This window comes from Gossypium hirsutum, chromosome D04, assembly GCF_007990345.1.
Source record: "Gossypium hirsutum isolate 1008001.06 chromosome D04, Gossypium_hirsutum_v2.1, whole genome shotgun sequence".
Classification (NCBI taxonomy): Eukaryota; Viridiplantae; Streptophyta; class Magnoliopsida; order Malvales; family Malvaceae; genus Gossypium; species Gossypium hirsutum.
The window spans coordinates 37130295-37152624 of NC_053440.1; the positions used below are offsets into that span (position 1 = coordinate 37130295).

The following is a 22330-nucleotide window of genomic DNA, read 5'->3' on the forward strand; positions in this document are numbered from 1 at the left end:
TTATATAGAAAGAGCTTAAAGAGTTCAACTATGATTAAACTTAATCACTTTAATATTAAATTTAATATAATATTTATCTTATTAAATCTTATTAAAATAATAGAATGTTTATCTACAAGATAAACATTAAATTAAATTTAATATTAAGATAATCACTTTAATATTAAATTAATAAAATACTATTAAGATAAGTATTACATTAAATTTAATATTAAATTATTAAAATAATATTATTTTTGAAATAATTAATCTGAAATCAAATTCTCCAGTAGAATTCTAGTAGGAGTGCAACTCTTCCACTGACAACCAACCGTCCCCGGCCACTGGGATGCCACCACCGTAGCCACCGGCATCGCTGTGTTCGGTGATGCAGGTGCGACACCCTTACGGTATCCCAAGTCAGTTTGGCTATTATTGGTTCGATTCAGTGCAATGACAACTCAACCGGTGCGATTTAGTCACCGGTTGGATCGTAGGCCTGGTTTCACATACCGGGCCTAGTTTGACTAGCTTTTTGGGTCTTGATCTTAGTTTTGGGTTCCGGGCTCAATTTACGATCTCAGGTCCAATTTTCAAGTTCAATTACCCATTGGGCCAATTGTTTGACTTGAAAATTAACTTCCAAAAATATCATATTATTTTTAATTAATTTGATTAATTTAATCTTGGTTAAAATTAATTTTTCCAAAAATCACTTAGATTTTTTAAGAAAATTTTTTAATCAAATTCTTTGGTTGAATAATTCTTACGACCACCTAATTTAATTCCACATTGAATAAATCAACTCAATTAAATTATTCCCAAATTCTTAGAATTTTCTTTTGATTCAAATGTAGTTCGATCGAGCTTTTGTAGCTAGCAAAGGGATCAATCGGACATATACAATTAGGCTCTAATAATTGTAATTATATCCAGAAGCATTGTTCCAATAATTCGCAATTACTTAATCATAGAGTCAGTCCACAAGAAATACCATGATTGAAAGCTCCTTATTGTATACTCTTTATGAAAGTAATTCATCTAACTACTTTGTCCAATGACCTTATCATGTGTGTGTTACCCTCATATGATATCCTTGATTCCTTTGAGTTATATTCGTTCGCTCAATACAATCCTATTTTATCTTATTGTTAGCATTGTGTCTTTTTAATGATTAATATGACCACTGTCAACAAATGACTGTGATAAATTGTTCGTTCGAGAACAAGCAACTCGTGGCCACGTTCCATATTTATCAATCCACACAATGCCAATAAGAGGATATCATTAACTCTTTAATTGAGTTATGAATTCCACTATTTCTAGTAAAACCATGCCATACACAAGTCATGTACCCAACATACCAGCTATGGGCTCGATCATCTTTAGAGCATAAGCCTCCACTTATATCAAAGCACATGAGTTGCATACGTATGGTCAGTGACTAACTTAGGATTTAGGTAAATCACACCATAAATGTCACAAGTGAATTAATTCACAAACGAATTCAAAATTAATTCATTTTGGGTCTAGTCCAATGTATCATTCTACCAATGAATACATCTATGTCTCTACTCGTGAAATCAACTGCTCCTTTAGCTAAGACTAGCCATTTCCCTAATTAGAATTGTAGACAACATAATAATCCTTCTCAGTATTTGAATTAAATGCTCACTTTGATTCTTTTACGAGATTACAGACTCATTTAGATTATCTACTGAAGTAAGTCATCTTTCTCATAATGTAAACGTTATTTACAATGTCACTTATATTTAGTTTGAACTTTAGACAATCAATAAGCTAATATTTGTTTGTCACAATTTTGCTGTGCATGCAAAATATAAAAGACATAAATACAAAAGACATAATAGTGAAATGTGAAATTAACTTTATTTATTTATTCATCTTTCAAATAAATAGAAAATAATTACATGTTTACTACAATATGGACACATTTCCCAATAGTAAAAGTATAAGTAGTGTAAATATGTGAAATGTTCTACGATGATTTGTATGAAGTTCTATTAAATAGAATGATTTTTGGTAAGCATGTAGGAAAGGTATGATATACGAGATGTATGGGCAATAAAAATGTGATCATCTAGGTAAGTGAATGTCAAGAAAAAGTTCCTTTATAATGCCTCTGGTAGGGTAGTTATAACGCTAACTAGATTGATAGATCACGTTATGAAACAAGTGTAAGACCATGAGGTAAAATCACATGAAATCTTAATATGATTTGGAAACGCTCATGTGTAGCCTCTAGTAAGATGAAGACTGGATTAAGAGAAAGGGTATTCACCATGATAAAGTGATAGTTTGGGGGTTTAAGCGTGTTTGTAGATATGAATGAGATAAGTATCAATTAGTCTAAGTTTGTTTGTAACATGTATAGTTGAATCTAAATTGTATTATGTCTTTTTCTAAAATTATTCAAAATTTGAGTTGGTGTTATCTTGAGTTTTGGAGTTTTAAAATAAAGTGATGTAGAATTCATTTGAATAATCTATGTAGTACATTACCAATATGGGTTTGTGTGGTATTGAACCAAGTTATGTTTTGAGTGTGAGTTTGATGGTATTCAGTTATACGTAAGTATTTGCCAAATATGTATGTATCCGCCTGTGATTAATGTCTTAGAACAACTATTTGAGAATAGAATAATTGTTAAGGTATGGTCTATATGATGTGGGTTTTTAGGGTATGTTTTGTTGAAAAGTACATATGTAAGAATAAGATTTATAAAATGTCTGGAAGGATATTTAGTTAGTTAGGTAAGGATGATATTGGTATGATAAAAGTATGATAGTTGGTATGTAAGTGTATACAAAAACTGTAGTGGTATCCACTCGAGGTAGAAGAAAGTGGTCTAAAAAGGATAATTGGGGCACAGATGTTCATTAATCATAATCAATATTAGCCAAGGTATATTTTGGATTAAAGCTCATTAAGTTCTCCTGAACTTACAAAAAAATTATATTTATGTTTCAAGTAAAGTGGGATGTATTGCGTCGGGTGGCATGTAACTGTATACCAAAACTGTAGTGGTATCTGCCCGAGGTAGAAGAAAGTGGTCGAAAAATAATAGTTGGTGCACAGATGTTCATTAATCATAATCAATATCCGCCAAGGTATATTTTGGATTAAAGCTCATTAAGTTCTCTTGAACTTACAAAAATGTTATATTTATGTTTCAGGTAAGGTGAGATGTATTGCGTCAGGAGGGAGGATGCCAGGAGTACGACAAGGTTACCGCAAAAAGGGTTATTATGCCTACAGTAGAAATGTGGCGTAGTTTTAGAATAACCTTAGGAGTCTGTAGTTAACAAGCTTCTTTATTGTAGTGGTCTGTATCATGTCTGATTTAACAAGTTATATTAAATACTTCCTTTGTTTTTAGTTGTTAAGTCTTTCAATTAAAAATGATAAAGAAAATAATTAAAGAGAAGAGAAATTGTATACTATTTTGTTAAATTGTTAAGTATTGTGTGTAGTAACACCCGAGATCTAGACATGACGAATCGAGTTGGGTTGATGGCGTTACAAGTTAGTATTAGAACTCAGTTTGGCCGATCCTCTAGCGAATAAGTGAGTCATCCATGTATGCATAATACGTTGAGCCTAGCTTAGTCCTTTAGGTATGTGAAACTTATGTTTGTGTGAAGGATAACTGTTATGATATTGAGTAAAGTGTTGACAAGTAAGACAGGAGGAAATAAAGGACAAATTCATTAATGAAGTTTGAAAACTATTACATTGATATGGAAAAAGAAAGTAAAAGATTAAAAAATTTAGTTTCCTTCCTCAACCTAATGGTCAGTGGGTTCAATAGAGCTCTCTTCTATTTGTTCTAAGTCTTTTGGAGCCTTTTCTAAATCAAGTGAGTATTCTAAATTTTCTTCTTCATCCCCTACTTTAGGCATATTGGTGGCACAGAAACCAGTAGTTTGTTTCCATTTCTCTTGAAAATCCACCCAATCTTTTCTTTCAGGATGGTAGACATTAAACGTCAGGGACTCAGTAGGGATATCCTTAAGAAAATTGAAGTCTACTTGACTTAGATTCATGAGGGTAGCGGCCACTTGAGTGTGAAGAACCAAGTTGGAATTTAACTAACTTCTTGATATCCATCTTAGCCGTGTTGCGTAGCTCTTGAGCCTCAAGCTCCTCCTTTAGTGAGGAGTCACTCTCCTCTAGCATTGTGAATCTCCCTTCCAGCTGGGTGCATTTAGCTTGTATATCTTTAAACTATGTTTTCTAGGCCATGATACAAGAATCGAGTTGATTAATCTTGTCTTTGTAAGTCTGACCAATTCAACGTAGTTCAGCTATAGTTTGATCCCCAACTTTAACTGTCTCATTTAGGCTGGCAACTTTAGCATTATGAAAGTCATTGGCTTCATGGAGGAGACCACTCCAAAGTCCATATTCTACAGACGAGCTTGTGAGGACTTTGCGATTATTGAAAAAGAGGACATGCCGAGATTGGAAGAGAGATAAGCACAGAGAGATTCTTTCATTTGAAGTTGTATCAGGTTATTCTAACTCTGAAAGATGAAACTCAAAGAAACAAAAGATGGCCTTGATGTATATAGTTCGCACCATGAGAAAAGTTCATTTCTTTTTGTAAATGGGGTCTATTGAGGACGGAAACTGGTGGGAACTACTAGTTGTTCTAATGGTAATGTTTCTACTGGGACCTTAGCCAGTGGAGGGTTAGCATCATAAAATAGGAAGTCTGTTGAATAGACGGACTCCAAAAGAATTGCAAGAAGTGTTGGAATTGGTGAAAAAGAAATTTATGGTGTTGGTAGCCCCTTTCTAAGTCTACACTACGTTAGTTGAGGGTGTTATAAGTAGACCTCGAGTTCCCAGATATCTATGAACATCATCTTGAGTAGTACTGGACTCATATGAAGGAGTATTCACATACGGTGGAGTATCTCTAGGATTATGAGGTTCTAATGTGAAGGGATTTCTGGAAATTTCATTTTGGTTATTTCAGCCTCTTCCCCTACCTCGGTTAGTTGTTCTTACCATTTTTGTATGTGTAAAAGAGAAAGGATAGGAAATGAAGGAGAGAAAGATATTACCTTGAGGAAAGATTAAACAGAGAAGGATTTAGAGTTCTGATTGATTTAGTAAAAGTGTTTGAAAGGATGATTGAGTATATGATTTATAGAAACAAATGTGTCAAGAAGTTTATTTCATGAAAACTGTTCAGGTTCTCTAATAAAATTTTGATATCTGTCAAAAAGGACAAGTGTGTTACATTTAAATTTACATGAGTAACCACCAAATTCTAAATTCGTCCAATGAAGCAGACTGTTGGCATTCTTTTAGTAGGGATCTCTGAAGTGTACGTGTCTGAAAAAGTTGTTACGAGTAAAAAGGAAAGTTTGCCCAATTCATAGTATGCATCTGGCGTGATCAGTTAGTTTTCAGTTATATATTGTAAATTTCCAAAGTTAGAAATTTCAAGGACGAAATTTTGTTAAGGTGAGGAGAGTTGTAACACCCCATGTTTAGTGGGTCTAAGGTTTTGACGTATAGTAGTAAAATAGTCTATCTAGCGAAGTGTAATCTGCCAAATTTCATATGGTGGCGTATACATGAAGATGTATAGTAACCACCACATAAGTAAGTAAGGAATTAATTTCATGATATTCTGCTATATTAAGGAGAAGTTTTTGTCAAGCGATAAAACATAAGTACGGTTTGAGTTATCGCCAAAGGTATAGTACACCTTGTCTATCTGGAGTATTGTGCTAGTTAGATTATAAGTAATCTGGTTAGAAATCAACTAGATAGCTTAGCCTAATAATTATGATGCAGGGTACTTATTTATGTTTCTTTCAGACACTGTAGACCATATGAAGTCAAATTCTGAAATGTGTAACACTTGTTAAGTTCTACTAAGTAGGTTGGGTCACATATATATGTGTGAGATGGGTTCTGAAAGAGGTTCTTCTTCTTCCTTAAATGTTGTTCTTTGATTCTTCTTCTTAAATCAAATGGTATCTCTTCCTCATTAAGCTAGAAGCTATCATTTTGGGTTTAATTAGTGGTTATTCTATCTTCGGGTAAGTATTTCAACTTTGCATATTAAGTTTTAAAAAAGTAAGAATGTAAGAGTTATTTGAAAAGTAAGTTGTAAGAAAAAGGTTTTGCATGAGGTTTTCAGCGATTGAAATGACAAGTAAAATTGTGTATATAAGAATTGTAATAGTGAATTTATATTTTCTAAGTAGTTGTTGTTGCTGATTCGGGAATGATATTTGAGTCTAGAGCTTAGAACTGTTGTAGGTGAGTGACAGGTGAGTCTTTGTTTGGACTTGTTTATATGAGTTTTTCAAGCAAAAAAACATATATATACAAATAAATAGGATGACGATGATGTCTATAGAAATGGGTAAGAGTATAAGTAGTGTAAAGAAATGAGATGTACTACGATGATATGTAGGAAGTTTTGTTAAATAGAATGATGTTTGGTAAGTGATAACTCTTGAAAAGATTTATAATTCATATTTTTATACTAGCTCAATTGCTTGTACTTAGGTGAACTTAGTTGCATTTTAAGACATTATTTTAGTACTTTTAAAACATTACATAAAAAGCTTGGACGATGCTTAAATATTATTATTTGTTACTTTTAATCGCTTGTGGTGGATTTTTTTGTATGTTGGTTTGGCAGGTGCAAGTTGAGGAATGAGAAATAAAGGAGTGAAGGTTTGCCGGGATAAAAGATTGGACATTTTGTCAATACAAATTCCATAGCAATTCCAGGAAGACCGGGTCAACACTCAACGCATATCAGTTTTAGCCCAACTATACTTGAACCAGAAAAATCTACCTAAAAAATAGGAGAAGATAAATTTGGGATGTTGGTTTTTATCATATAAAAAAGAGTTTAAAAAGAAGATAATCTTGGGTTGTTGAAAAAAGAATTTAAAAAAAGGAGAAGATAAACATGGGTTGTTGGATTTACTCTAGGGAAAAAGCCTATAAAAAGAAAAAAGGTGGAAACCTAAAAAGACAAACAAAACTGGGAGAAATCTTTAGGCATGAATAAGGGTTTGGCTGCACAAAGGAAAGGAAGTCGAAGGCAGTCCTTCTTAGCCATCACAGGATGCTGTGCTACCGAAGTATGGACTGGGCAAGTGAAAGCTATTTCTTTAAGTTCTTCCGTTATTTCTATTAATGTTCCTTCGAAATATTGAATTGAAGTAGTTGAACTTAATGTTGGATAATATTTTGGTTTGGAATTTTATTTCCCAACCCATGAGCTAAATCTCATAGGGTTGGGATTACTTTCGGTGAAACTTAAACTATTTTTATTGATGCAGTATATATCTAATTTACTTTAATGATTCATTTAATTGTTCTTATTTCTTAAGTAAAATGCAAACGATATCTAAACATAGAAGATTGTTCGTATGCTTATATAAACTGATTCTAATTCCGAAAGGATTGGATTGGTTGGATTAAAATTAAATGAAATGAGCAAGTATTCAATAGAAACTTGTAGTCGACTCTAGACATAAAGTCACGATCATAGAGAAGGAGCCTATGCAAGATATCTAAGAAGCCCATAAATACGGGCAAGGTAACTTGAGGTTTTGCTCTTGTGAGAGGCAAGTCATTTTAGAATTCTTCCGTGCAGTAAAGTAGATACAATTTTGTCAACGCATTATTGATAGTAAGGGTCAATTCTTAGTAATCCTGACCTTCCATATCAACATCACCCTATCCTTTTTCTTTGTCGAAGTATCTTTGTCACAGCATATTTAGTTACTTATTTTTTTGTTTACATTATATTCGAATACTCACTCTTGTTATTGCTGTTACATTTCTGAGTTCACTTTTTCCATAACATTTCCAATTATTCATTAATTCTACATATTGCATACATCATTATGCCACTAATTGCCATTGCATATTTATCATTGACTTTGCCATAGCATTAATCGCACTTTATTATAATAACTTGACCAATTTTATGCCTCAATCTGATCCTCGTGGGAACGATACTCACTTATCATTTTATTACTTGAACCACCTTATATACTTGCACAAATCGCATATAATTTCACACGCAACAGTAAGAATGTAGGAAAGGTTTGATATATAAGATGTATAGACAATAAAAGGTGATCATCTGAGTAAATGAATGTCGAGAAAAAGTATTAATGATACATCTAAAGTAGTTTGGCTGAATTAATTTTGTAATGTAATTGGATAAATATTAATGAAAGTTTTTGAAAAGATATGTGTATCTATAAGTATTTGAATATTCAGAAAGGGTATCTGCCTTGATAAACTAATAGTTTAGGGGTTTGGGTGTGTCTATTGATATGACTAAGTATCAATTAGTCTAAGTTTGTATGTAACATGTATGGTTGAATCTAAGTTTTATTATGTCTTCTTCTAAAATTATTTGGAATCTGAGCCGGAGTTTTCTTGAGTTTATGGGGTTCTGAAATAAAGTGATTTGGAATTCACCTAAATGATCTATGTAGTACACTATTAGTATGAGTTTGTGTGGTATTGAACGAAGTTATGTTTTATGTGTAAGTTTGATGGTATTCTGTTCTGCTTAATTATTCGCCAAATATGTATGTATCTACCCATGATTAATGTCTAAGATCAACTGCTTGAGAATAGAATAAGTGTTAAGGTATGGTCTGTATGAGGTGGGCTCTGAAGGTATGTTCTGTTGAAAAGTACATATGTGACAATGAGATATATGAAATGTATGGAAGGATATTCAATTAGTTAGATAAAGATGGTATGGGTATGATAAGAGTATGATAGTTGGCATGTAAGTGTATACCAAAACTGTAGTGGTATCCACCTGAGGTAGAAGAAAGTAGTCTAAAAAGGATAGTTGGCACACAAATGTTCATTAATCATAATCAATATCCGCCAAATTATATTTTGGATAAAGCTCATTAAGTTCTCTTGAACTTACAAAAATGTTATATATATGTTTCAGGTAAGGTGAGATGTATTGCGCTAGGAGGGATGGCGCTAGGAGTATGCCAATGATACGGTGAAGAGGGTTATTATACATACACTGGAATTGTAACGTAGTTTTAGAATACGCTCTAGGAGTCTGTTGTTAACAAACATCTTTATTGCAATGGTCTGTATCATGTTTGATGTAACAAGTTATGTTAAATACTTCCTGTGTTTTTAGTTGTTAAGTCTTTCAGTTAAAAATGATAAATAAAATAATTAAAGAAAAGAGAAATTGTAAATTGTTTTGTTAAATTGTTAAGTATTATATGTAGTAACACTTGAGATCCGGACCCGGTGAATTGGGTTGGGTTGAGGGTGTTACACATGTCAAAAATGAATATTATACTAGAAGAACTGATGAGATGGAATAAGCAAGAAATTGGTAATATACATATGCGGAAAAATGAATTGATTCGAAAACTGGAGGAAGCACAACAAAATTTGTATGATGAACACTCTGTGAACTATGAAAAAAGCCTAAGATTTGAATTGGAAAAAATTCTTGAAACTGAGCAGATATACTGGATGCAGAAATCGAGGGTGAACTTGATTATTAATGGTAAAAGAAATATAATTTTTTCACCTGATGACAAATAAAAGAAGAATAAAAAATTCAATTTTTACAATAAAGAATGAGGGGAATAGACTTGAGGAAGAATTGAAAATTACTGAGTGCTTCATCAATTATTTCAAAGATATTTTCAATAGTCCAAACAAAGTTGACCTTGACAAAATGATTGACCTATGTCAAAGCTTAGAGATGCTAAATATAATTGAGTATTTAAAGGAGAAGTTAACAAAGCCTTTTGAACAAAACGAAGTGGAAAGAGAGATATTTGGAATAGACCCATTAAAAGCTCCAGGTCTGGATGGAATCTAGCTATATTTTTCCAATAAAAATGGGAACTGGTAGGACCTGTGGTGATAGATGCCTGCCTTAATTACCTGAACACGGGGAAAATGCTTAAGGAAATGAACAAGACCTTCATTGTACTAGTACCAAAGAGGAACAACCTTGAAGAGGTAAGTCATTTTAGACCTATAAGTTTATGTAACATTGTATATAAGATTATTGCTAAAATATTGGTACGCAAACTTAAGACGACTCTTAGTACCTTAATTTCCCTGTTTCAAAATACTTTTATGGAAGGAAGACAAATAAGTGATAACATTATCCTTTGCTCGAATTTTTTGGGCCAGATCAAAAGGAAAAAAATAAAGGTAAGGACATTTTTGGTGCACTTAAGTAGACATCAATAAAGCTTCTGACAGTTTGAGTTGGAATTTTGTCAAGGCGGTTCTAATGTTTAGTGGTTTTGAGAAGAATTGGATCAATTTAATCATCACATGTATATCTTCAGTCTCCTACAAAATCCTTATAAATGGAGATCCAATGAGTAGCATTGTCCCGAATAGGGGGTTAAGACAAAGGGACCCACTATCCCTTTACTTATTTGTTCTTTGCCAAAATATTTTGTCACTTATGATTAGTAAAATAGAGAAAGAAAAGAAAATACATGGGATCAAGCTTGGGAGAAAGAGCATCTCGAGTTCAAACTTATTATTTACAAATGTTTAGGGTAAATAGGGACTCCTGTTTTAAGATCAAAAAAATTTTGGATGATTTCTGTGATTGTTAGGGACTTCAAATAAATTATGACACGTAAGGTTTTCTATTGAGCGAATATTGCCACCCAAAATTCAAAAAAAAGTTCAAAAATATACTCTATTTGAAAGTGATAAGTGAATAGGGGAAATATATAAGAGTAGAGCTGAGAATGCGAAATAATAGAGTAATTTTTTTCAGATAGTCTTAAGCAAAATGTAAGCAAAATTAGCTTAATGGAAAGTTAAAACCTTGGTTGAGGTGGTAACTTGACACTCATCAAATCAGACTTAGCAAACATCCCAACCTATCAAATATTTCGTTTTCAGTTGCCAAGAAAAGTACGTGACAAGATGGATAGGATCATTTGTCAATTTTGGGGGTAGATGATAAGGAGAAAAAGAAAATTCATTATTTTAGTTGGGAAAAAATTATGTAGGGATAAAAGTCAATGTGGCCTAGGTATAAGAAAACTGGAAGCAATGTACAATACGTTGGTTGCAAAATGCCGAATCATTGATAATTAGAGTTGGCTCTTACAAGAAACGTTGGTGAATAAATATTGTCAAAATAATGATTTCCTTCAGTGCGATGCTAAAATAGGAAACTCCTGGGTATAGAAGAGCATAATAAATGGTAAACAAAAAGTCAAACAATGTATTATTTGGAAAAGGTCAAACAAAGATAAAAGAGGGTGTCAGCATTAATGAAAATCAAAAGAGAGAAATAAAGGAAAGAATCATCATATTTGGCACAGATAGATGAAAATATGAAAACCCGATACTTGAAGGATGCTTGGACCAAGGTGGAAATTCAACCATAGTGGGAAATTCATAGTCAAGTCAACATATGTAGAGGAGACCAAGGGTAGTGATGCTAGTACTGTGAGGCACAATAACAGACAAATTAAGGAAAATGATTAGAAAATACTTTGGGCAAGTAAATTGTCATTCAAAATTATCATATTCATATGGAAAATCCTTAATGGAGCTCTCCCATACAAAGAGGAAATCCAAAAGAGGATAAAGATAAGGGATGTGAAGTGTGCATTGTGTTAGGGTGGAATAGAGAACCTAGAACACCTTGATGGTTGTTGATACCAACAAATATAAATTTCATTTGCTCTAACTAAATTAAAAAAGTAGTATAGAGAAGCAAGGTTGATCCCACAAGGACTGAGATTCCTAATATCATTTTAGCGTGACCAAATTTTAATGTTGTGGCAGCTGTTGTGCCCACGACTTGTAACGTGCTGTGCTGAAAATAAAATGGAGGGGGTTTTAGTTGAATAGGATTAAAAGTATAAAAATAAATAGAACAAAATAATAGTTGAATTCTAAATGTAAAAAATAAAATTAAATAAGCGAAATTAAATTAGATAATCAATTATGCGAATTTTTAGCCTTAGAATTAGTATATTCCAGACTCGAATCAATCCTCAAAGATGAATTTTCCCTTCCAAATGATAAGCTGGTTATAACGATCAAGGCTGCCTTCACCGCCAACTATTCCTTGTGTAGTTGATTCTGGGACACCCTGCAAGCCAACCCTTACCAATTGTCTAATTGCATAACACGTGTTTACAATTTAAGACCTCAACAACCTTGTGATCTAAAAGAGCTCAAATCGAATCAATGGCCTCAACCACGTGGGTCGTTAAAATCCAATCATTATCTCCCTTGACGGAATCCAAATGGCCTTCTCCACCTAGGCATTCTAATTTGTTTGTGAGAACTCGAATGTGGTAGTCGATTGATCCGTTTTCCCAACTGTACGTCAAAAAATTCCTAACCCAACGAGCCCTTTCTGAGTTGAAATCGAGTTAACTTAGAGAGATGATTATACTTGTCCCGTATTCCAGAGAGATAATGAATACCGTGTTGAAGGTTTTTAGTACGGGTTTATTTCTCGTGATTTTCAATTGGATTGATTGCTTGCCTAAAACTAAGCGGGGATTAGTTAAACATGAATTTGGTCACGCTCAATGAAATTTTGGAAGTTTAGATAGAATGCAAGGTTATGAAAGTAAATGGAGGGAACTTGAGGGGCAATTTCACCAAAATATAAAAAGAAAAAAAATAAGGCAACAAACTTCAAGATGTTACTGACGCAAATTCTAAAATAAATTCTCAACTCCAGCCCGTCCTCTCAATGCCCGGTTACACCCCTTTTTATACTAGTTCCCAAGGAACTAAGTTTCACAATTTAGGCCTAAATTCCTGGTAACAATTAAGCACTAACCAATGTTTAAGTAAAAATCCAAATTTTCAAGATTTTCGTTGAACAGAATATTTGAATCCTTCAAAGTCAACCTCTGATTTTTTTCTTCAGCAACCCAAATTATTTTGAATTTTTGCTTCAGCCCCAAATTTGCTTTTCACCCCAATTTAGCTTGTATTTGTTTGTTTTTGAATTTCAACACTCCAATTGCGTCCCTGATAAAATTTAAGTAAGAAACCACAAGCTTAATAACATTCTATTAAAAAAATTGACCAAAATTAGGTACATTAAACATATAAGATTAACTTACTATCACACCTATTTCATGAGTGTACATTTACAAAAACTGTTTGACTTGGGTTCAAACTGGATATGAAATCTAATAAATTGGGGATGAGTTCAATTCAGTATTGGATCCTATTTTTGATTAAAAGAACCAACGATGGTACAAAAGAAAGTATGGATATGTTTGCAATTTAAACAAAGTTATCTTTGGAGGAAAGTCCCTAAAATTTAAATATGGCGATATTAAATTTAAACAAATATATATTATTAATATCATATTTAAAATAAATTTATTTATTTTTTGAGAAGATGTGCTGTAAATACAATCATATTAATTTTATACATAACTTTTAAAAAATAATATTCAATCTTAAACACTCAATATTTCAAAATTACCAACAGGTTAAATTGTGCTATTCATCCTTTTATTTTGCGAAGTTATGAATTTAATGTTGTAACTTTTTATTTTTATATATTTTTAAAATTTAAAATTTTAATTTTCATCAAACGATAATCGTTAAATTTATTAAGTTATATTATTTTTAAAATTTGATGCAATAAACATATTGTCACATGTATAATATCATGATAACTGATTAATAATTATCATTTGCGACAATACTAAAATTTTAATTAGAGAATATAGACTAAATATATAAGTATACCATGATATAATAATATTGATTAATTTAACTAAATATTTTAAAGTGCTTCTGTTTATATCAAAATTAAAATATAAAAATTAAATGTATAACTTTACAAAATATTTCCCTTGTTAAATGACTTTTTTAAGTAGGATAGGCTAGGCAGTGAGTACATCTACCGTTCCCTATTGCCGACTACGTGAGACCCACTTTAATACATGGTGGATCCACTTCCATCCTTCAAAATAATCAGAGCCCCAACGTAAAATAATAAAACTAACGTTTTCTATTTCTCTATTTTGGTGCTCTTACTCTTTCTCTCTCTTCTTCCTCCTCAAAGCCTCTCTTTGGGTTCTTGCATTTTTGGTGTAGGGTTTCCAATTCCTAAACAACTGTTTGTATACTTTCTCATGTCAACATTTTAGTTCCAGAACCTGTTCCTCATTGTTTTCACTTCTCTCTCCTTTCTTAAGGTACTGTCTCTTTCTATCGATTCAAGTTTTGGCTTTTTGTTTGTTGCTGGGGGGCTTTGAATCTTTGTGCTTTTTTCGTGGGGTTGGATTTGATACATGCAATGACATTTAAGGATGTTGGAGTATCCTGTTTCTGGGTTTTGTCTTGATTTTCTGCTCTCTTTTTTTTTCCCTTTGGAGGGGGTTGGGCTATGGTTGGCAGTTAAAAGAGTGTTTTTGTGTTTCATATGGTAGCTGGATCCGTAGTGGTCTCCTTTTTTGTTAAAGCTAGAAATGGAGCAAAGCTTACTTTGCAGCTTGGATTTGTCTTCATTTCTACTTCTGATCTATTGCATCTGAAAGAAAGAAAAAATAATGAAAAAATATGTGAAAAAGTAGAGTTTAAAATTTATGTTTGGCTATCATTTTCTTTGCTATTTTTTTAAGTTTAAATCTAACATGTGTTGCGTATGATTTGGCTATGATACATTAAAAGCGTGGAAAGCGCCATAGTAGCAGTAGTGATTTTCATTATTTAGCTGATTTGATTAGGTTCACAGTTCAGTCGTTTTATGCTAAAGCATCATGATATCTCTGGGGTACAAGTGAATTGTGATTGGTGCTAGCATATCGAAGATTTGCCATTTTTGAAAATCTTTTGGCAGTCATTTTGATGTGATTTATTTGTGGTTTGATACCCTTATATATGTAGATATATCATTATAGTTTTTGACATGACCTTTCTTTGATACTTCTGGTTTTTAACTGTTTCCGTTTGGTGATTGTGTTTAGGTTCTCGGAATATAGGAGCTTTAAAATCGATTTTATTAAAGCATGCTCACAAGTTTGCACGCATTTGGATCGTTGAAGTTGGTTTATGCGGAAACATGAATTAGTATAATTTTGAGGGTATAATAAAACTTTGAAGATACAGCTGAGAAAAGTTAGTGCCAGTGTAACAGTTAAGATGGGTTCATATTCTGGTTCTTGTGAAATTATTGAAGCAGGTGAAGAGCTAAAACCGGTACAACGTTCTAGACGGACATACCGACCGCATATAGGATTAGGCATTGGTGAAAAGGATCAGAAGCCACCTGTACAGAAACTGGGATACAAGAATTCTCTAGAAAATGATATTAACCAGCTTTTTGAGGCTATCAATGTCAAAGGTCCTAAAGGTTTAAGTGTTTCGTACCAAGGAGGTACTAGCTCGAGCTCTTTAAAGAAAAATGCTTTGAAGAAACCAATTGCTGTGGGGATGCCCCACTCCCCGAGAACTGGTGGTTCAGAGCCGTTGTCATTGAAACAGGCATTAAGGGATCTTTGCATTTCTAAAGCATCAGAAATGGCTGCTATGAAACGGTTGTCAATGTCAATTAGTTCCCCTAGCGCCTCTGAAGCTGGAAGGGTAAAGAGTTCGTTCAATCCAGTTTTAGTTGACTCTGGTGTTCCTGGAAATGAACATAAGGGGAGCATGGTTGAAATATCTTTTGTGCCTGAAGATGACAAACCGACTTCTTCTAGGATGATGACTGCCCCACGTCAAGCTCCCAAGAATAAGTTGCTGAGCCAAAGTGCTAATTGTTCACCACAGTTTCCTCGTGCAACAATGCAAATTAGCACTGGAACTTCTACATCAACTCAAACTGATAGTTCTACGTCCAGAAAAGTTGGAACTCAAGCACCAAAGGCAGAGATGTGTCGGAAAGAAAAGCATACTTCTGCATCTTCTCCATCATGTTCTTATGCTGATGATAATACATTAGAACCTGAGAGTACCGTGCCTGCTTCAACCAAGGTACCAAAAAGATCACCTGTGCCAAAGTCGGGACGGAAAGGCAGGTTGCATGCTGTTCCTTCATCCAGCTTGACCAATGGCAATAAAGCAAGCAGGACAACAAGGAATGTACCCAGGGTGGCTAAAACAATTGTCAGGAACAAGAGTTCTATCAAGAAGAAAACGAAGCAGGATTCCTCTTCTGCTGCTAATACTTCTAAAGAAGTTAATAGCCACTTGGACTCGAATGCAAGTCAATTAATTTGTCAGAGATGCCAGTGCTCTATGAAGACTTCAAGTAATGAAACAAATCAAGATTCCATAAAGTCACAATCGGCTGGTATTATTGCTGAAGTCAGCTCAAGTCATGTGAGTTCTGATATGCACAAGCCAACCTTGGTTGAAAATAACTCTAACAGAAGCCAAGCTGCCATTCCAAGGGCTAAAAATAGCCCCAAAGCAAGAGAAAAGGGAGACATCTCACAAAGTTCAAGCAGCCTTGGTGATAGTAGCAGCACAAGCATCAGCGGTGACAGCAATTTAAGTGGGTCTACCTGTGGCAACAAACCTCACATGTCAAAGGACATGAGGTGGGACGCCATCTCCCACATAAGAATGCAGGATGGTGTTTTGGGGTTGAGACATTTCAATCTTTTAAAGAAGCTTGGTTGTGGAGATATTGGGACGGTATATCTTGCAGAGCTTAGTGGTACAAACTGCTTGTTTGCTATAAAGGTAATGGACAACGAATTTTTGGCGAGAAGGAAGAAAATGCCTAGGGCCCAAACAGAGAGAGAAATATTAAGGATGCTTGATCATCCTTTTTTACCTACTCTATATACGCAATTCGTTTCAGATAACTTATCATGTTTAGTTATGGAGTACTGTCCTGGTGGGGATTTGCATGTGCTTCGGCAAAAGCAGCCTGGGAGATGTTTTTATGAGCCAGCAGCACGGTAAGATGCTTAGATGATTAAAAGTAGGATTTTGATCTGTTAGTTTTAAATATCTTCATGATTGAGCACCAGAAAAAAAAAAAAAAAAAAGAAGGATAAGATGCTTCGAATTAAGTTCATAACACGGCTAGATTTTTCTTGTTAACAGGAGGAACTTTTGATTTAGCAAGTCTCTGGTCATTCATTCAGTTTGAACATCCAAAGCACAAATATTTTTGCAGTACATTGCTAGTATATCTGGTTGAAGTTATGAAATGGTTTAGATATGGGTTTGATTGGTGCTTCCACCTTATTCACCTTGGAACTCCCTTATAAATCCATGTAAACAAGTGCTGGTTTTAAATTAGGGTCAACACATCTTTGGAAATTTTAGCTTGTCTAAATTATGTTGCATTACATTGGTTTTGAGTTGCTAACCTCCAGCTCTGCTGTTTTTACTTGTTTCCTTCTTATGAGCGATCATTTTTTTCGTTAAACTTATATCAGTAACCAGTATATTCCTGAACTGGTTATTTATATTTTTCTTATGTGCAGGTTTTATGTAGCTGAGGTTCTTCTTGCTTTGGAGTACTTGCACATGCTTGGAGTTGTGTACCGTGATTTGAAACCCGAAAACATTCTGGTTCGAGAAGATGGCCACATAATGCTCACAGATTTTGACCTTTCACTGAGATGCACAGTTAGTCCAACTCTCCTGAAATCTTCATCGTATTTGGATCCTGCAAGGTTATCTGTTCAATGTACGGCTTCTAGCTGCGTGGAACCCTTCTGTATTGAACCAACCTGCCACGTCCCATGCTTTGGTCCTAAGTTTTTGCCCACTTCTGCAAAAACAAAGAAGAAAGCGAAAGAAGACCTTGCTGCCAAAGTCCGATCACTGCCACAGCTTGTTGCTGAACCCACTGATGCACGATCCAATTCCTTTGTTGGGACCCACGAGTACCTGGCTCCTGAGATCATTAAAGGAGAGGGTCATGGAGCTGCTGTTGATTGGTGGACCTTCGGCATCTTTCTTTATGAGCTTCTCTATGGTAAGACGCCTTTTAGAGGTGCAGGGAATGAAGAAACGCTGGCTAATGTTGTGTTGCAGAGCCTTAAGTTTCCGGACAGTCCTCTTGTTAGTTTCCATGCAAGGGATCTCATCAAACGGCTGTTGGTAAAGGAGCCCGAGAATCGTCTAGGGACAGAAAAGGGGGCAGCTGAGATCAAACAACATCCATTCTTCGAAGGCTTGAACTGGGCTTTGATACGGTCTGCTGTTCCACCAGAACTACCAGAGTTGTATGAACTGGGGGTTCCGACAATGATGTCCCCAGAGGCAGAAACGAGCAAATACTTAGAATTTAAAGCAACAGGAGAGCACCTTGAATTCGAGCTGTTTTGATGAAAAGATCTACTTGAAGCGAAAGTTCCCTAAGGTATCAACCGTCCGCATGAGACCTTTAATCAGCCCGGTGTTGTAAATTAAATATGTAGCTCATAGTGTAAATTTGATTTGAGAATATTTTGTAAAGCTGATATCAGATTTTGTCACATCAGACACCGTAATCTTTTCTTTATTATTGTAAGGCTGAGTTTCTAGCTTTGGTTGTGAACAAATCAAATGAGTCACGTGCTCAGATTTTCATTTGGGACAGGAGATGCGTATACTTCATTATTACAAACAACAACAATTGAATTTTTAATAAACTGTCTGTAAGATAAATCAATAAGGCGGATTTTAGGCCCTGAGGCAATTTTAATCTATATCTATATATTTTTTAATTTGAGCAAATAAAGATAGCTGTAGTGATGTTAATTGTTTTTATTATTTAGAGTTAAAATGGCAAAAAGGAGGAAAAATAAATGGAGAATATAATTAATATACATAAAATTTATAAAATATTTTAAAATTTCAAATAATTAGTTTCAATTTTTGAAAAAGAAAGCTATAAAAATTCGAATTTTTAATCTTTTAAAATTAAAAAAATCTTTAAATAAATTTCAAAAGATTTTGAAAATATTGATTAATTTTTAAAATTGTAAAATATTATATGATGTTTTGGATTTTTTTTAATTTTTAAAATTCAACCGATTGAGGTTAGATACGTGTAATGTTTTTACAAATGTAACTTTTAATCTTTTCACCACTTCTACTTTTTGAACTGTTTAAAGATTGATTATTGACACAAGTTTTGGCTTTAGAAGTTTGGAAGTGGTTCATACGATTGTGCCCAAAGCTTCTAGTGGTGTTCTAAGCATGTTTGCAGAATAGTGGAGGTACTTCAGAGTTTTGGTAGTTCTTGGTTAATGGAGCTCTTCTTGAAAATAGGTGAACTTATATAGAGAATCGTTGGCTTTTTTGGATAAGTATTCTGTTATTTGAGTCCACAATAAGATTATCGAGTGCTTTTGTTGGATGTGATGAGATGTGATTTTGGCATGCTTTATGAGAGTAAATGGTAGAGTAACGTTTCGAATCCGGCCTGGAATTACATAACTTGTTTTTAACTCAGAAATTGAATTCGAAATCGTGAGTTTTGACAGAATCAATTTTGACATATCGCTTTTCAATTTTAGGAAAAATACTTGATAAAAGTTATTTATTTTGTTAAAGAAAAACACTTACGTGATTACTTCATTTTGCAGTAGAAATTTCTAAGTTAATAAAATTTGAAAATCGTAACTCAGATCGTAAAACATATAATTTTGCAGTTTAAAGATATTAACTACTAAATTTGACAAAAACAAATCAAAAACAAAAAATAACGTCCAAAATAGTTTATAGTCCAAAAAGTCCATATTAAACATTAAATCCCTTTTAAACCGTTTTTATTACTGAGAATCCAACCCGAGCTCCCACGCGTTGTTTGATCCTAAGTTTGTTGATCACCTGAGAGTATAAAAACAAAGGGCGAGTTAACGAGCTCATTGTGTAACTCAGCTCAAACAAATAGAACATATATCAGTGCAACAGACAGATCAGTTACAGATGCAGATATAGGTTCAGATTTGGTTACTGATGCAGATACTAATATAGATTCAGTTACAGATGCAAATATAGATACAAATTCAGTTACAGATGCAGATAAATGTACAAATTCAGATCTTACCCTCATCCGCTAAACACCATCTTCGTCCATCCTTACACACCAATTAGGGTAATAAATACCCAACCAACCCCACACACCTATAAGTGAGCGTATGTCACTTTTTAGAATAGCGCAGTCAAGCTGCCAGAAATAGTGCAGTAATCTGCCAGAATAAGATAAGTGTGGTCAAGCCACCAGAACAGATATGTGGTTTAAACTACCAGATAAAGCAAATCATTAAACTGTCAACACTTCCTTCGTCACATCATTATCCCACCCAATGCACATGGAGAACATAATACATACTCACATGCATACAGATGAGTCATGCTTTGAGTAATCAGAAAATGCTAACAGAATTATCAGATTACTGATCAGATACAAATTTCACATTATTGGCATACTTGCAGTAATTACACATACTTTATTCATATACCAGATATCACATACAGAAGTCAAACAAAACACAAAACAGGCCCTACGAAGTAGCTAACTTCGAATCGCACTTCAACTACGACCCTAACCAAAATTTACAAAAATTGGGCCCACACAGCCTGACACATGGCCTAACACAAACGCGTGTAGCCCACACGGCCAACTTAACCAAGCTTATGTGGACCACACGGTCGTGTGATGTCGACAATGTACTTTTTAGCTTCGTGCCATTCGTAGTTTTTCAAGATTTCCATTACACACCTGGTCGTTTTTCGATGGCAATGTATCACCAACAATTTCAGAACCTAAAACAACATCCAAGTTAACCGAATTAGAAAATATATATGAATAAATACCCTTGCCTTTCTAAAGTTTTTAATCAAAACTATAAGGCACTCGACCCTAAACACCAAAACAACCCCCAATTGGCCTTCGATCACTTATCCTTGTTAAAGTCAGCAACTAACAGTACCTAGTTCGCCGGAGGATTGCTTGTTACCAAAAGCTCACCTAAATAAAGGATTCAAAAATAATCAAAGCCGAGTCACACAATGAAAATAAACAATCATCACCATAAACGTGAAAACCCCAACAAAGTACGAATTTTAAAACATAAACCTTACCACCCACCGTTAAAATTGCTCCAGAACAAGTGATGGCTGTAACGAGATTTGTGCAAGTGTACACAGTAGTTCAAGTAATAAGTAAGTAAAATGAGTTATCGTCTTCACAGGGACTGTGTATGTTAATCGATTAATTGCAAAATTATAAATCACAATTTGATATAAAAACTCAATAATTTTTGATAGTGATGATTAAATTAACTAGATGCAGAAAGTGATCCTTAATACAATTTTCAACTAAATATGCAAATTATCTAAATGTATGAATGAATGGCTTTAGCAACAAAAACAATCAACATAAAATAGACTAGGATAATTATATTAATCAACTCAATTCATTTTTATCATGCTTAATAATGTTCAGAAAATATTCCATGGTAACTCGATCTTTCATGAGCTTGGAAACCAAATTAAGTCCTCTCGGAATATTTTACTTAGTGAAATCTGCATTTTACTGATCATATTAAACTAATGGCTTCTTAGTATTTATGCGAGGTCACGGGGACATTTACGTTTGCAATAGTTTAATCACATAAACCTAAAAAATATGCAAGATAATAGAGCTAACTAAAGATATTATGGACCTTTTATTTAGTCGGGTTTAATGATCTAAATTGAGCATTGAACTTTTCAATTATGTGTCTACTAGCTGTCGTTTGGTTAGGATCGATCAGCTAATCTGAATGCACCCAATCACGTATGAATGAAATACATCTTGATTTTAATTGAAAACATGATCGCCTGAGGCACAAACATGTTAAACATGAATCAAATAAATATTATTGAATTAACATAATCATCCTAGAAAATAGGATTTAAAATATCATTGTTGATGTCAAAAATAATAAACACATATCAAATATAAGTAAATTAAATAACAAGAGGAAAGAGTAAACTGTAATTCAGTTCAATAGCCTTTCGAATCTTTTATGACTGATGTGTTCCTCCGTTTTGCTCGATGCTCCTTTTTCTAAGGGTTTCCTAAGGTGGCCGACCAAAGGAAGGGCTTGACAAAACCTTTTTTCGCTAAAGAATGTAAGAGAGATGGATGGCTATGCAAGGGAAAATAATAGGGAAATGAATGAGAGAATGATGAATGAGAGAATAAACAAGAGATGAGTGTTGAGGGATGTGTTATGAATGAAGGGATGATTTGAGAAGTGGGATTTGTATGGTATTTATAGGTGAAGGCAAGGGTAGAGTTTACTAAAATAGAATTCAAAATCCCTTTCTTTTCTCTCATACATGGCCGATCACAAAT

At 33.9% G+C, this 22330-nt stretch overlaps 1 protein-coding gene across 1 annotated transcript; it reads left to right on the top strand.

The window, feature by feature from the left end:
- The first annotated feature begins 13997 nt into the window (after window positions 1-13997).
- On the top strand, window positions 13998-18576 carry LOC107948461 (serine/threonine-protein kinase D6PKL1). Its single transcript, XM_016883014.2, has 3 exons — window positions 13998-14228; window positions 15000-16940; window positions 17475-18576. Exons 2-3 carry the CDS (start codon window positions 15175-15177, stop codon window positions 18322-18324), a joined length of 2616 nt encoding a protein of 871 aa, XP_016738503.1. The 5' UTR covers window positions 13998-14228; window positions 15000-15174; the 3' UTR covers window positions 18325-18576.
- The last annotated feature ends 3754 nt before the right edge of the window (window positions 18577-22330 follow it).

Coding starts and splice junctions, on each gene's coding strand:
- LOC107948461 (XM_016883014.2), top strand. CDS start 15,175: ATGGGTTCATATTCTGGTTCTTGTGAAATTATTGAAGCAGGTGAAGAG. Junction 16,941..17,474: donor TTTTATGAGCCAGCAGCACG/GTAAGATGCTTA, acceptor TCTTATGTGCAG/GTTTTATGTAGCTGAGGTTC.